Raw genomic sequence first — 14,591 nt, 5'->3', positions numbered from 1 at the left:
GGTTTTAAAGGTGGCAGCTCTTACCTTTTTGGATACCTGGTTATTGCTGATGGTCATAGTGTCTTCTTTTGAGACTCTGCAACTTAAGTGTTCTGTAGACTTCTTTTGTTGAGCTATATTTATTTTCTTACAAGGATTGACAGATTTTTTTAGATATATTCAACTTCTCTCATTCTTTCTCAGTGTGCCTTTAACCAAATAGTTGTCTTGCCAGTGTATTTCTCAGGCCCTCTTATCAAGACTGACTGAGTAGTATGTACGTTGGAAGCCATACCTGCTCTTTGCTTCTACAGAGTTCTGCTAAGCTGAAATGGCCATTTGTTAATTTGACACCCTCTGCAGTGGGAAGGGATGTTATGTTTTACGATATCTGCAGAGTTTGTCTTCTGCATTTCTTACTTGCCGGTTAAACTGACATTATTGTCTTTAGTCTTAGTAGATTGGAGCGAAACAGCCTCAGTTTCCTTTTCTGACAGCTCGTCTCATACATGGTAACCCAAACAAGACTGGCAGTGCTGTAAACTGGTGTTCCAATATCACGTTCCAAAAACATTGTTGCCTACATTTTTGTGTCTCACAGGCAAAATGCTAATTATTTTTTTATCTAAATAGTGTCCTTTTTAGCTATCCTCCTTTCTGCAGTATGAATACTTTACCTAGATGGCTGCTATGCAGAATACGTTACTTTCAGAGTTATAGTCCTTCAATGATAGATCCTCAGTTTAATATGAAATATTACTTTTCCTACATAACCTATCTCAGTTAAGGTTTACTGATGTTGACCAGCATTGAGAGTATTCATTATTTGCAACGGTACCAGGGACATACATTTAATAATAAGTCTTCTGATGCTGAAGCAAAACACAGATCACACTTGCTATAACTGAGGGGAATCTTGAAAATTCTTTTTCAAACATCTAGACTTCCCTCATTTCCTTATTTTCTTTGACTCAGTGGAAGTGTGTGTGAACTGTCATTCTATTGAAAATGCAGAATTGAAGATTGTGTGTCTTTTCTTAGGGTAAAAATTAGCAAATCCAATCATTATTGTACTCCATATGTATGTTGACATGCTTTACATTATGAAGACAGATGTGTAAGTTACATGTCTGAATGCTCAGGGATAAAGTTGACTACTCTTTCATATTGAAACAAGTGTATTCTGACAGCTAGAAGTACTTAAATATAGTGCTTGTCACTTTCATTGGAAAGAAAGCAAAATAAAACCCCATTTACATCATATCAATATGAAAACCCCAGCTTGAGCTGTATGCCAGTGTCTGTAAGATTTGTATGGGTGGCAGAAATAATTGTCAGTTATTTCATCTCCAGAGATTGATTTTTTGGGTATGCCCTTCAATGAGAAAAGCCAGTTCAACTGACTGTACCCCCTGAAGATGAGATAAGGGAGGTCCACAGATAAAAGTGTTGGCCAGAGGTGTGCCTTAATTAAGTTACTGTAAATGGTAGCCATGAGGCGACTGATGTGCTTAGTTAGCCCATCTGTTTATTAAACCACTTTATTTTCTTTCAGCGATCGATGTCACGTACCTGCTCGAGGAAGGATCAGGCAGAAAACTGCGAAGGCGCACACTGACAATCCTAGAAAGCAGCTTCAGAAAGTGACATTGTAGAAAGTGTCATAACTGGGAAATTATCCGCCAGATCTGATGGTGACTGAGCAGTAGGCGGCTACAACCCTGTCCGTGTTTCTGTACATAAATCCAGGACAAAGAGGACAGAAAAAACTGACAAAGAGATCGAGAAGTGGTTATTGCTTATATGCGGAGGAAGAGGGCTGAGCAACCTACTCCGATCTACAGTGCACTTATGGTTTGCGTGTTGTTGGGTGTGCCTTGTATTAATGTTAGGTACTGAGGAAAAACAAGTTATTAAATGTCCAAGTTGTTTAATTATTTATTTTGCTCACACTCCCTGCTGCTCAGTGAGGAGGGGTGAGAAAGCAATATAGGGAATGAAAGCATGGCTTGGAATAAGCTAAGAATGTGTTAAAAAGGAACTAAACTTACCGATGCAATTGTAAGCATGAATTGTTGGCATTTCCATTGACCTAGCAAACGTCTTTAGTTTAGGAACTCCTGAAGGCATATCGCTAGGGTCTGCTTTCCCTTGTCAGGGACAGCCCGCAGTTTGCACAAGCCCAGAGAAGCTGAGGAAATGAGGCGAAACAAGGCAGACTTAGAAAAGACTGCCAATAGCCTAATGTACAACGGTTTATTCCTGGATGTAGCCTTGTTCCATACGACAAAGAGAAAACCCTCCCAGAAGAAACAATAACTGATTGTATGAAGCACTTGTACAGCATCCTCAAAACATTCAAAGTGGGTGTTTACACTTTTTTCCGCAGATTTTTTAAAGAAGATATATCTGACATGAAGACATTGCTGATGTTTTCTTCCTGTTTTTAATATTATAAACTGTGTGTTTTTGTGTGTCCAGTGCTGTGAGAATGAAATACTTTAAAAAAAAAAAAAGAAAAGTAAACACAAAAACTCTTCACTACATGAAAACATCAAGCAGTGTTCAGATCTATAGAGTATTTGTTGTGAATTGTAGAATATAAGAACTGATTTTACGAAAACACTATTCGCGTGTTCTAACTGTACAGCTAAAATGTCCGTCTCTCAAAGAGATGCCGTATTTTACCTTCCCATTTTGTCACAAACTTTGCCCCATTACCCCAGAAAAGTGTTATTCGCAGAAGCTTCAGCAGAGTCATTAACTACAGAACGCATGGATTTTGTGATTGCAATAGTTTTTTTACTAGTGTTGTATTGGAATTTAATACTTTACAACATGTATCGTTAGATAACGGACGCTGTGAAGCTGCCCTCCTTGCCAAGTGTACCACAAACATTATCCAAGGTTAGTCTGGCTCACTAGTATGGCAAAGGGGAGGGGGGAGGAAGATGTGTATAACCTGCCCTATTTAAGAAGACGCTTTGCAGTTTTCTTTTGTTAGGTTTTTCAAAAACATACATATGCATATACAGTACTGTCTTGTTTTAGATGTTCCTATAAAGTGAGGGGGGAAACATTTTTTAATAATGTGCCAAGTTGTATATATCTGCTGTGTGGATGTAAAGCAATACGATCGTTACAAGCTCCTTTATAAATGGACCAAGTTTGTCCTAATGTACATTACTGTTATCATGTTATGGTATTAATTTCAAGTGGAACATGTCTCATTCCATTATTCTTTGTCTTGATTTAAAAAAAACAAGGAAGGAAAAACATTTGAGAAATATTTTATTAAAAAGCAAATAAGAAAATTGTTTGGAATATTTTCTTACTCTAGAGACCCCTGTACAGTTCACAAAATCCTGAGTATCAGATACTCCCATGCTTTGTTGTACTCCTGTCTAAAATCTTCAGTTGTTTCATTTGGGTTATATTAAATGCAAGTCCTTGTGGGGTGGGAGGGGTTCCAATGGTGTTAAACACTAAAAAGTTTTTAAAATAAAGAAAATATAGAAGAGAGACACTTTCTCTGTCATTTTATCTTTCTTTTGTTGAAAGGCAAAACACAATTGTTTTAGACAATCAACTGTGTAGGTAGATGCAAGAAATCGGTTTGAAACCAGTGTAGAAAGTAGTGCCTTTTTTATTTTTGGAAAAATGAGTGTCACCAGCAAGGAAGAGTATCAAAAGACAAGGAAGCACTACATTATGGCAACTGGATATGATCTGTTAGTCTGCATGGGTGTAGGCTGCGCAATTGTTGCAAAGTAAATGCTGCTAATATATTTCCTTTTTACAAAAATATATCTAAATAGACCTTTGTTTTGATGTTAATCTCTGTAAATTATGTATCACTATTTTTACCATTGGATGTAATTGCATAAAAAGCTTGCACCTCAATTTTTGAGAAAGTCTAGTATTAAATGAAAAAAAACGTTTTCCTATTTATGAGTTGTGTTTGTTTCTATTTTTATTTCCTTGGTTTTCATTGGTTTCCCCATCATTTTAGTTTTTGTTAGCATGGACCTTACTTTTTTTTTTATATAAAACACCTTCCCATACATTTCACCTGGATTCCATCACCCGTCTCTTTTGTTTTTATATTTGAGATAGTATGTGTATAGTGGAACAGAAACACACACCCTTTTTCACAATACATGATACATCATAGTATTGTTTTACCAAAGACACACATTTGTGCTTCTTTGAAAGAGTTCCTTGTAATTACTGACAGTTTTAACCCAATCTGAGATGCCCTTGACACCCATCAATGAATGAGTTCATGCCATTGAGGTTAGCAAATAACAAGTATTCCATGGTTTATAAATTGCAATAGGTTGTGTGAGATGGCCTGCTTCACGGACTAATAGAGATTATCTCAAGGGTCCTGTTATACATCCTCTTTCCAGCTGATGAAAAATTGCTTGCACCATCAGGCTCAGAAAATATTTGAAAAGAAGGTAATTGCATTAAAAAAATCTGATGTCCACCCTCCCCCTCCAAACCCAGTGCCCTGCCTTATCAGTGCATTACCAACAGTCTCACCAGTTGACTGCATTTTCCACATATTTGACAGGATGCAGAGATGTGGATCTGCGGCATTTCCTTTAATGGGCAGTCTGTTAATTATTTTACTCTCTCCATCTTAAAGGAGGTAGTTTTTCCTTTTCTTTTTTTAAGTTAGCTTATATAATAATGAGTCAACCAACTCAAGCCCTGCTTTTCGTGATTGGCAAACTATCACCTTGATGATTCCACTTTGGAAATTATCCAAGGTCTCTGAAAAATATGTTTGTCTCCAAATCAAAGACGGTACTGCTGAAAAATGAGACTGAACTTTGTAGCAATACAGAAATTGTTACATTTGTATACTAGTGATACTGTACCAGGTATAAGAAGTGGGTTTGCAGTGCCCACAGGTATAGTTCGGTAGATCACCTCCTTCGTACCTGGTACATTGGTTTTCTTATCTATGATACTTCATGATCTGTTTGGTAATCCTATCCCAGAGATAGAGTCCGCAACCCTTTAGTTTCACTGAATGTCTTGGACCCGTCTTCTCTAGTGACTCAAACTTTTCTTTTTTCCAGACAGGCTCCTCGTCTTTCTACGCTGAAGATTGGTGACAGCCCCCCAGATTGCCTAACAAACGTGCCATGACCTGTGGGTTTTACCATGTGTCATAGCATAACACCTGTTACATTCGTACCGGGATCTGTGCACAGGGCAGTACCAATAGCTTACCAGGGACTGCCTGGGTTGAGAAGTAGAAGAATAATATCAGCCTCGCTCCATCAGAGTGTTACCAGACACTTGCTTAGACTACTGGTGAGGCCTTTCCCACGTGTGTTGTCAGAAGAACTTCTTGTGGGTATTTCAGTGAGCTTCATCAAACATAACTGGCGGAAGCAGGATATCGGAATTCTTTTTGGTACGCAGAATGTCAACCCTGCGGTTCTTCATAGTCTAACAGATGCCATGAGCAAGAAAGGGGTGGAAACAGGCATCATAAATATACTTTAGGTGGTCTATCTGTTGCTGGATGTACAGATTTTCCACATCAAGATGTTGCAGAATCTTTTCCCATATATAAAGGAGGCTTTTTGGGAGAAAGATGCATTGCAGCGCATTTCATTACCCGATTTCTTTATTCAATCTTAGCCCTCGCTACTATTTTAATCCTGATGTTTGTTTCCAGCAGCTTGGATCATTTCCCTACTGGGTTCATCTCTTGGTATAGTCTGGCTGCTTGATCCTTCCTGATGTCAGGAGCATTTTGGTGCCTTGAAGATTTGTCCAGTGTGATCTTAATCACTAGTCAAGAATTACAAGATTGCCAAAGGAGGCATTTTTCCATTTATGAATATTTCCTCCCAACTGTGACCCTCTTAAGTAGACATTTGTGATCTTTTACATATATTATTTCTGTACAATATTGCACTCTGGCTACTGGGAGGAGTAACCCCTTCTTCAGGCAATTAAGAAGGTTCATCTTATTTCCTCAGAATCCAATGTTTGACAGATTAAGATGAAACCTAACTTATAACAGTTGTGCCTTGAGTATTCTCTTAACCTTGGTGTCATGGTCTACAGATATCTGAATAGTCACTTCGAGTGCCCCACATTTGTCCTGAGGATGCACACAAATTAAGAGATTGTTTGGATGGTTTCTCTAGTGGGTCATTTTGCTTTTTGCCTTGCACCGTTTAATCAAGATTAATCCAAGGTGGGTTATCTGATTAGTTGCTTTATTGGATCAGCGTAGAGTTGGTCAGCTTTATTAGTAAACAACTCAATTGCCTGTTTACGTCTTAAGATGTCTTCCTATCAGCTTGTAAGAAGATGTTTGAATGATCTGAGTTAGAGTACTCTACTGAAGATGCCTGGTGTGACATTCATTGAAGAAGAAAGGATATAATGACCTGCTTGTTTTTTTTAATTTTTTTTATCAATTAGCAGTTGAAACTACCAGAGTTAAAAGAATTTAGATGATATTGTTTTGGCATGGTTTGAAAGATAAAATTAATGAGAAATCCATTTCATCACAGCATCCTACTTCTGTTCTTGAATTTATTGATTTAGCACTTTTTATTGCATATAGAGAACAAGAGATGAAACAAAGGAACTATTTTCTTAGGACGTCATACTAATTTCCCTAGAGTTCCTTCATCTGGTCAATCAGAGACTTCTATGTACCATTGTCTCAAAAAGAACCTATAATGGTTGAAGGATTGAGCGGTCCTTTAGGAGTGTGAAAGAGCACCAGCGTAAGGTAGGCTTAAGACCATATTGTGGTGATGGTGTACATATGATTCAGACTTTCCGTAAACAGCATAAAGATGGGAGTTTCCTGTCCGCTCTTTAGAAAAAGAGAGTAGTGCATTGCCTTCCCTATTTTGGATAGACTTTAAATAATGCTGATAATCATTTGTTTCTCTTGCCAATTGTGATGGTAATAGAGAAAGGGAAGGTTGTTTATACCTCTGCTTTATTATATTAGTTAAAGAGGCATAACCCATATGTCATCTGGTCCCTCTTAGTCGTCACAGTTTTGTAATGATTATTGCTGTGCTTCAGGACGTTATTGCTCACCGACTGATGAGATAAAAGATAACACATCCAATTTATTGATAGTTAACTTTAGTTCTGTGCCATTGTAGTGCTGTGTCTTTTCTCCAGTTTTTCTCATCATTAAGTCTGTTTACTTCCTTCTCATGGGGAATTTGATTGCACTATACCATCCGAACCAGATGCCAATGTTCTATTTGGAGATATGTATTCCACAGGAAAGCAAACGAGATTATGCTTTTTTGCAGATTTTTTGCAGATTAATTTAGAAAAAATTGATTATTTGTGCCATTTGATCATCGGCTTGGGCCCCTTTGTTTATTGTATCCTTGAAAGACCCAGATTTTTTTTTACCATTTATTGATTGTAGAGGCTTAAATAAGGATATTCTTTGCCTCTTTTAAAGGACATCTTGGAGTCAGTCCATTAAGTACGAGTCTTTATTATTAATACTTGACTAACAAGTCGCTTATCTGCTCTTTCCATCAGTGGAAGACTGATTTTTGTACCTACTTATATGCATATTTACTATAGTGTGATGCCATTTGGGATGTGGAGTGCTTCACTTCATGGATTCAATATTCTCTAATGTCCTGATGTTTAACTTGATATAATGGAGGATATTTTGAGGTGTTTTCAAGGACTTTAATGTCAGTTAAGGGGTATCTTTCGGCCATAACGACGTTCTCTTTCAAGTCACCTGTTCTGGCACGTTTCCTAAATGGTCTTCAACACATGTTCCCTCCAAAGCCTTTTGTTATGCCTCAATGGTACTTTTATTTGGTGTTGACCTACTTGATGTGGTCCCCTTTCAAACCCATGCTTAGTTGTCCTCTCCAATTTATGACACTCAAGACTGTTTTTTGGCGGCCATCACATCAGCCAGGAGGGTCAGAGAGTTACAGCCTCTGTATGCCCAACCTCCATGTACCAGCTTCTTCCCATATAAACTAGTTCTTCACACTCTTTCCTCCTCCTTACCAAAGGTAGTGATGCCTTTCCATGTCGGCCAAAGTAGCACACTGCCAACCTTCTGTGCTCCACCATACTCCTCCAAGGAGGAAAAAGACCCAAAAAGAGCATTGTCCTTTCTTGATCGTACCAAAGAACATTGGGTAGGTGATCAGCTGTTTGTGAGGTTCATCACACGAAGAAAAGGAAATCTCCAGATGCATTGTACTCCGCTTTAAGATCTGCTATGCACTGGCTAAGAAACAACCTCCTGAGTGCTTGCGTGCTCATTCTACCAAAGCTGTGACCATAGCTCACTAAGTCCTTGTCCTGGATATCTGTCAGGCTGCTAAATAGGCATGCTTGCACACGTTTACCAAACACTCCTACCTTGACAGTCAGGTACATTATGATGGGCACTTTGCAAGTTCAGTCCTCAAAGTCTTTTTGGTCTGAGCCAGTTTGCAGGTCCACCTCCTTTCAGGTATTGCTTTGGTATCTATTTTAAGGTAAGGAATCTGTGGCTAGAAGTCTCTATTGGCTGAACTTGTCACTTTACTCTGGTAAAGCCTTATCTGATAGAGACTCTATGTAGCTGCAGATTCCTTGCTGAACCTCTCAACTTCCCCATCACACCCGTTCTGCTAAATTGTTTACTCAAAAGGTCCTTGTAGGCCCTTAGGATCTGCACACTAGTCAACCAGCCTTATGTGTCTCCCTGCCACTGAAGCAGAAATAGTCACATAAAGAATGAATGTGCTCCTCATGTAATGCAACTGGTGCTATGTAAAGTGCTCTGATACCCGATTCGGGTCAGGTTCGCGCTATATAAAACTCTGTGGGGGAAAAAACAGGTCAGCGCGTTGGGGAGGCACCTGTTTAGGTACCACTCACATCACTTCTGGCACGGCCGACACGGGCCGATCGGCACCACCTTCCGGCACATAGAGGTACTGCTCAAGATTTCACAGATCCAGTCTGATACCTGGGGAATATTCTAAGGTAAGGATTCTGCACATAGTCTCTACCAGATAAGGCATTACCGAAGGTAAATAACTTGGTTCTTAAGTCTTTACTTGGATTTACAAACTTATATTGTCAACTCAGTAAGAATTTTCAAGAGCTAACTGGCAACTTTTTCGAATTCTTAAGTAGTAGAATATAAAGAAGGTGTTCTTGCTAGGAAAATCAAGTTGAAAGAGCTTTCAATACAATAAAACATGCTTGTTTGGGAGTCTATTTTTTCTTATCGTATGCTTAAAAGAGTTTTATTTTGCAAGCAGACACCCAGGAAAGAGCAGTCATGTCGTGAAGATGGCCTGTAGTGAAAAGAGACATTTTTTGATGGGCTCTTGTCATATTGTTATCTATAGTTATCACTGACTTATGAACAACCTGTAATTCCTCTTCTACATGTTGATGAATAGTTCAACTTTTCTACATCGAATCAAAATGAGACAAGTACTGGTGAGCCTGAAGGAGTTGAAAGCTCCTATCTAAAGACTCCTTTAATTTTACTAAAATAACTATATCAGTAAGCAAGCTTTATCTTCTACATAGCATTCCCAGTCTAATAGGATAACAGAGCAACTTAATCAAAATCGTAAGCAATATCTACAATGATTTTCAAGACAATTGGGCTATTTAATGACCATTTTCAGATGTATTTAGTTTTTTTACAGTAAAGCTACTTGTAGTGCCTACAGAAAATCATGCTTCTTTTTTATGCAAACTTTTCCTGCAAGAGTTGTTCCTTCCTTCTCCTCATATTGATCATTTGATTCCTATAGTTACGGACTACTTAAGCCAGATCTGGAAGCATACGCAACTCTTTTCAAAAAGTGTACATCATTCTGAACTCAAGGTGAAGAAAAATGCTCATAAATTAAGATCAAATACTAGTTCCTTTTTCCCTGGATAGACTTAGGTGATATGTTGTTATCTCCCGGTTAACACATTACCATTTAAATTTCAACTACATACTTGTGGCCTTCTGGTTGAAGTTGCCTCATACTTGGAAGTTTCATTCTGTTTTCCTATCATATATACCCTTATGTTCCTGATCTCTCGCATCGTTCTTCCATCAGAACCTCCACCAGCTGCGGAACAAGGACAGCCTAAAAATGAGGTCCAAGGAATTATGATTCCTGCCAATTTCTATGTCACCGTAAACTTACAATCCATTGAAGTCATAATCTTACCCAGTGGCTGCTTCCTCAGATTATGCCCTTTTTAACAGTTGAGCATTACTTTCGGTCTCATCGTGATAAACCTAGGGTTTGAGGATGATGGCATACTGTTGCTTAGTGGGAGCTATACAGAGGACGGTACTAAGAGCTTACCAGAGACTGCCTGGGTTAAGAAAGAAAGAAGCATGGTATGTGCTCTACATCAGCAAACTGTCCTGCCTACATACAGGCTCTCAAGGCACTTTTTACAAAATATAAACAATATGCTTGTCTGTGAAAGTTGTGTTTTTTTTATGAGCAATAGTTTTTACAGTCTAGAAATTCCTGTAATGGCCTATTTTCTCCTATCTTATTCAAAAAAACAATTAAAATCATGGGAAACAGTCACTATATTCAGGATAGTGACAAAGAAACTCTTTTAAAATCCTATTTTAAAGGAAGGATGAGAGAAAACAGAAACAATACAGCCTAAAAGACTGAAGCCTGGAATGCAGAGAAAACTGTTTCTGCCCACTTAAAGTAATAGGAAAGGCTAACCTGTTATGCCAGTTTGCACTGGCTCCTGGTGGCAGGAACATAGAGCAGTGAGCTTGACAGAGTCGTAAAGAATCACTGCCTGAAGGATCTGGAGAGGATGCTCCCTCTACCACTGATTCTTCCACCATTTCCAGGAATCCACTGTGAGGTAAATACAAGGAAAGGTCCCAGGGGTAAAAGCACAGATGCTTCCTTTTGACGTCCGGATCTATAACGTCAAAGGTAGGATCAGTGACGACATGCTCGCTGGTGGGGTTTGACATTGAAGAGAACAGGCATGTTGAAGTTGGGAAGACAAGTTGACTCTCAGGCTGCAATCGACTCTCTTCATTGGTGGTGTCAATCAACCAATCACCTAAAGAGTGTTCCTTTCAATTCTGATAAGCCTTCCAAAAACATTGTGATGGATGCTTCTCTTTTAGATTGTGGAGCTCACATGGATAGGCTTGAAGTTCAGGGAATGCGCAACAAAAGCAGCGACATCTGAATTACTACCAGACTTGTAAGTAAGCAAAAGGAGAGGTGGCCATCAAACTTCAGCTGCCAGAGAAAAACCCTCGGATCTTTGACTCTCCGCTCCTCCCTCTTTCGTTAGTTACTAAGGTGGGGTGAAGCATCGGCAATCACCAGGAAGAAACGGACAAATATTGCTCAGGATGGCTATTTTCTAAAGTTTTGTTAATCTCCTCTATCCATTCCTCCAAAGAAAACATCTCAATAGCATTGTTACTCCAACTAGAGATCAGAACCGTTTGCCCAAAAGGCAGTGGGACTGGTCTCTCATTCCTTAAAAGGAAAGGAAGTTTACTTCAGTACATTTCTGGTTCAAAAGAAGGGACAGAGCAAGAAGATAGAACCATTCTTGATCTGAGATTAGCAAACAAATGTATATATAAAGAGGAGTTTTGCACGTTATCTACCCCCAACTCCATTAAGGGGATTGGATGTGTGCAATAGATTTTCAGGCTGCCGAAATTGACATCCACAATTACCAGTAATGCCTGGTGAATCTTTTAAGTGGTGGAGCATAAATATGCATCATGAATTGCACTGAATGAGGAAACCACATGAGCCAGTCTATCTGATAGACACTTCTAGCCGCTGGTTCCTTACCTTAGAATTATCCCCATTTGTCAGACTGGATCTGGAAATCATTTGTGAGCAGTTCCCCTGCATGCTGGTAGGTGGCGTCGTTCAGCTATGCATGGTGTCATCAATGTCAGAAATGACGTTCACAGTCCCTCAGTAGGCGCCACCCAGGCAACGCTGAAGTCAGTTCTTTTCTTTCAGTGCCGGTCAGCACAGATCCGGGAAGAGCCACTAGTCACTTTTTGGCTAAGCTTTTCTTTGAAGTTTTATCAGTCTTTTTTTTTTTTTTAGGTCTTACTTCCTGGTGTGGCAGGAATGTCATCAAAGAAGGTTGGCTTCCAGCCCTGGGGAGCCATCGACCTGCACCTTGTTTGCCTATGAAAATGACCTGAAGGTCTGTCACAACTGCTGCGCCATACATCCAAAGGCCTTGAGGGAGCAGTCCATCAAGCTCCTGGCAGCTCTAAGCACCGGTCGTGGAGTCAGAGTTCGTCATCCTACGCCAAGATGAGGGAGCATCCATCGAGGCCTGGTTGAGCCTATACCTGGGCCAGCTCCACACCTCCCGCATTTCCAGAAGCCAAAACAACCCTTGCTCAAATTCAGGAGTTTTATGAGGCCATGGGCCTCCTATTCAAGTGGCTCATTTCCTCTAGTGTGCATTCAGGTCTTGCCGTTTCGGGAGGGGCACCTACTAGATCCACGACAGCTGCTCTGGCGCCAGTCAGGCCCCAAGGATCTACAGATGTATCCAGTCAGCGCCGGTCGTGCCATGTCAATCTTCCACAGCGCCGAGGCCGATGCTCCTGGCAGCGCCATCCCCAACTCCGACACGGAGGGACGTTGTCTGATGCCGGCTCGGACTAGAGCCATGCCTTCCAGGCCTGTGTGCTCTTCCTATCGGCTAGGGCTCGGGGAAGAACTCGAGGGGTCACTGGAACTTGAAGAATACGAGCCTTATGACTCCTTAGACTGGTCTAAGGATCTGGGTGAGGCCAGTGGACTGGACACTTCTCCAGCTATTGGCATGCATTTCTCCTTACCGTGGCTACAGAGGAGGGAGCTTCATTCGCTTTGGTGGTACGAAGGGCAGCTGAGGTCCTGGACCTTAATCCGCCCTCGGTGGCAGTCAAGGCTGATGTCCTGCTTGAGACCTGTTCCAAGCCCAACACAGGGGCTCCTGTGAACAGGACAACTGCCCACCGCCTCTGCTCCAAGTGACCCTAAATTCCTCAAGGAACACCCTACCCCAGGGACCTTGGTGGTCCAAGCCTCCACTTTTCATGTAAATCCTGGCGTATTCCCAAACGTACCCCTTAATCAGGAATCCTAGAGGCTAGACAGTTTAGGCAAGAAGATGTTTTCTTCCACCAGCATGGCATTGCGGTCAGTGAAAAGGCATGCCTTTTGGGGCGCTACTCCCATACCCCGTGGAATACAGTTGTGCAGGTGCTGCCAACGGTCCTGGAGGAGGCCAAGACGTGCTCTCCTAAGCTGTTGCCAACGAGAGGGATGCAGCTAATTTCGCCATTAGATGTGCTATAAGGCGAGTTGCACACTGGCTCTAACTAGCACACACAACCTGACCCAAAACAAGTTGTGCATTAATGCAGCAGCTGAAAAAACTGAACAGAGCAGACTGTGTCTGCTGTGCACAGTTCTAGTCAGTACAAGGGCAGGCAACTCTATTAGACCACATGCGTTGCAATTTTTATTTATTATAGCAGCTACTAGGCAGTATTTGCTCGACGCCTAAGGAAGCTGAATATTTTTCTGTATCCCTACTTGAATGATAGGCTTCTAAAAGCATAAACATCTCAGGAAGTCCAGTGACACTTAAACATAAGTCTCTGTCTTTCAGCCCCTGGGTCTCAGAGTAAATCATTCCAAGTGTATGGTTTTCACAGTTCAGTCCACCCATGACCTTAGAGTGGTCCTACAAACACAAATGGCAGGAGTGTATCCTTCGGGGGAGAAACTATATTCCATCCTTCTGAAGTGTTAGAAGCCTCTAGAAATAAGGCACATCATGGTCTGCCAAATCCTATCATTTCTGGGCTCAATACTGAATCCTAGTAGCGAACGCCCACTCACAAATAAGACAGCTGAAAGTAGCTGGAAGACTAGTGGTGCCAGCTCCTAGGGAGTTGGGAAGACAAGTTGACTCTCAGGCTGCAATCAACTCTATTCATTGATATAGTCAATTTCCCAAAGAGTGTTCCGTTTCTTTTGGACAAGCCACCCAAAAACTTTGTGATGGATGCTTCCATTTTAAGTTGCTGAGCCCACATGGATAGGCTTCAAGTTCAGGAAATGTGGCCAGAAAACAGAAGACTTACTATATAATTCTGCGGGTCTTGAGGGCAGTCTATCTGGCCCTCAAGTCTTCTTTACTGAGTTTCAAACCAGCATTCCTGCTTGCATCAACAAACAGGTAGGCACAAGACCCAGGTATGTGACTGTGGAAGAAGCAATGTGTAAATAATTGCAAGGGATTTGTGCATCACAGTAGTCCACCTACCTGTTGTCATCAAAAATGCGAAAGCGGATTCTCATAGCAGAACAGTTCAAGAGAATCACAAATGTGTATTAAAGAATGCAGTGCTGCACAACATTTTCTATGAATGGGTATTTCCACAATATTGCCATCCAAGAACGCTCTTTTGCTTAGTTGGTAGAAGAAGTTTGTATATGCATCTCCTCCGACCCTGCTGATTCCATCATAAAGTATCAAAGTAATGAGTCATCATTCCAGAGTGGTTACAGTGGTTGTGG

At 40.7% G+C, this 14,591-nt stretch overlaps 1 protein-coding gene across 4 annotated transcripts in view; it reads left to right on the top strand.

The window, feature by feature from the left end:
* The window catches only part of ASH1L (ASH1 like histone lysine methyltransferase), a 599,934-nt gene extending 596,004 nt beyond the window's left edge, over nucleotides 1–3,930 (top strand). For 3 of the 4 annotated variants that reach the window (XR_014972078.1, XM_085637967.1, XM_085637966.1), the window contains one exon: nucleotides 1,535–3,930. Coding sequence is in view for 2 of the 4 variants with exons in the window: in XM_085637967.1 (XP_085494093.1) it covers nucleotides 1,535–1,634 (100 nt within the window). In the remaining 2 variants the exon portion in view is untranslated. The remainder of the gene's footprint in view (nucleotides 1–1,534) is intronic. The other variant, XR_014972077.1, reaches the window with a different exon arrangement.
* Nucleotides 3,931–14,591: the final 10,661 nt, after the last annotated feature.

The sequence above is a fragment of the Triturus cristatus genome, chromosome 12 (assembly GCF_964204655.1).
Source record: "Triturus cristatus chromosome 12, aTriCri1.1, whole genome shotgun sequence".
NCBI lineage: Eukaryota > Metazoa > Chordata > Amphibia > Caudata > Salamandridae > Triturus > Triturus cristatus.
The sequence above is the reverse complement of the archived record's forward strand: the minus strand, read 5'-3'. Positions and strand labels throughout refer to the sequence as shown.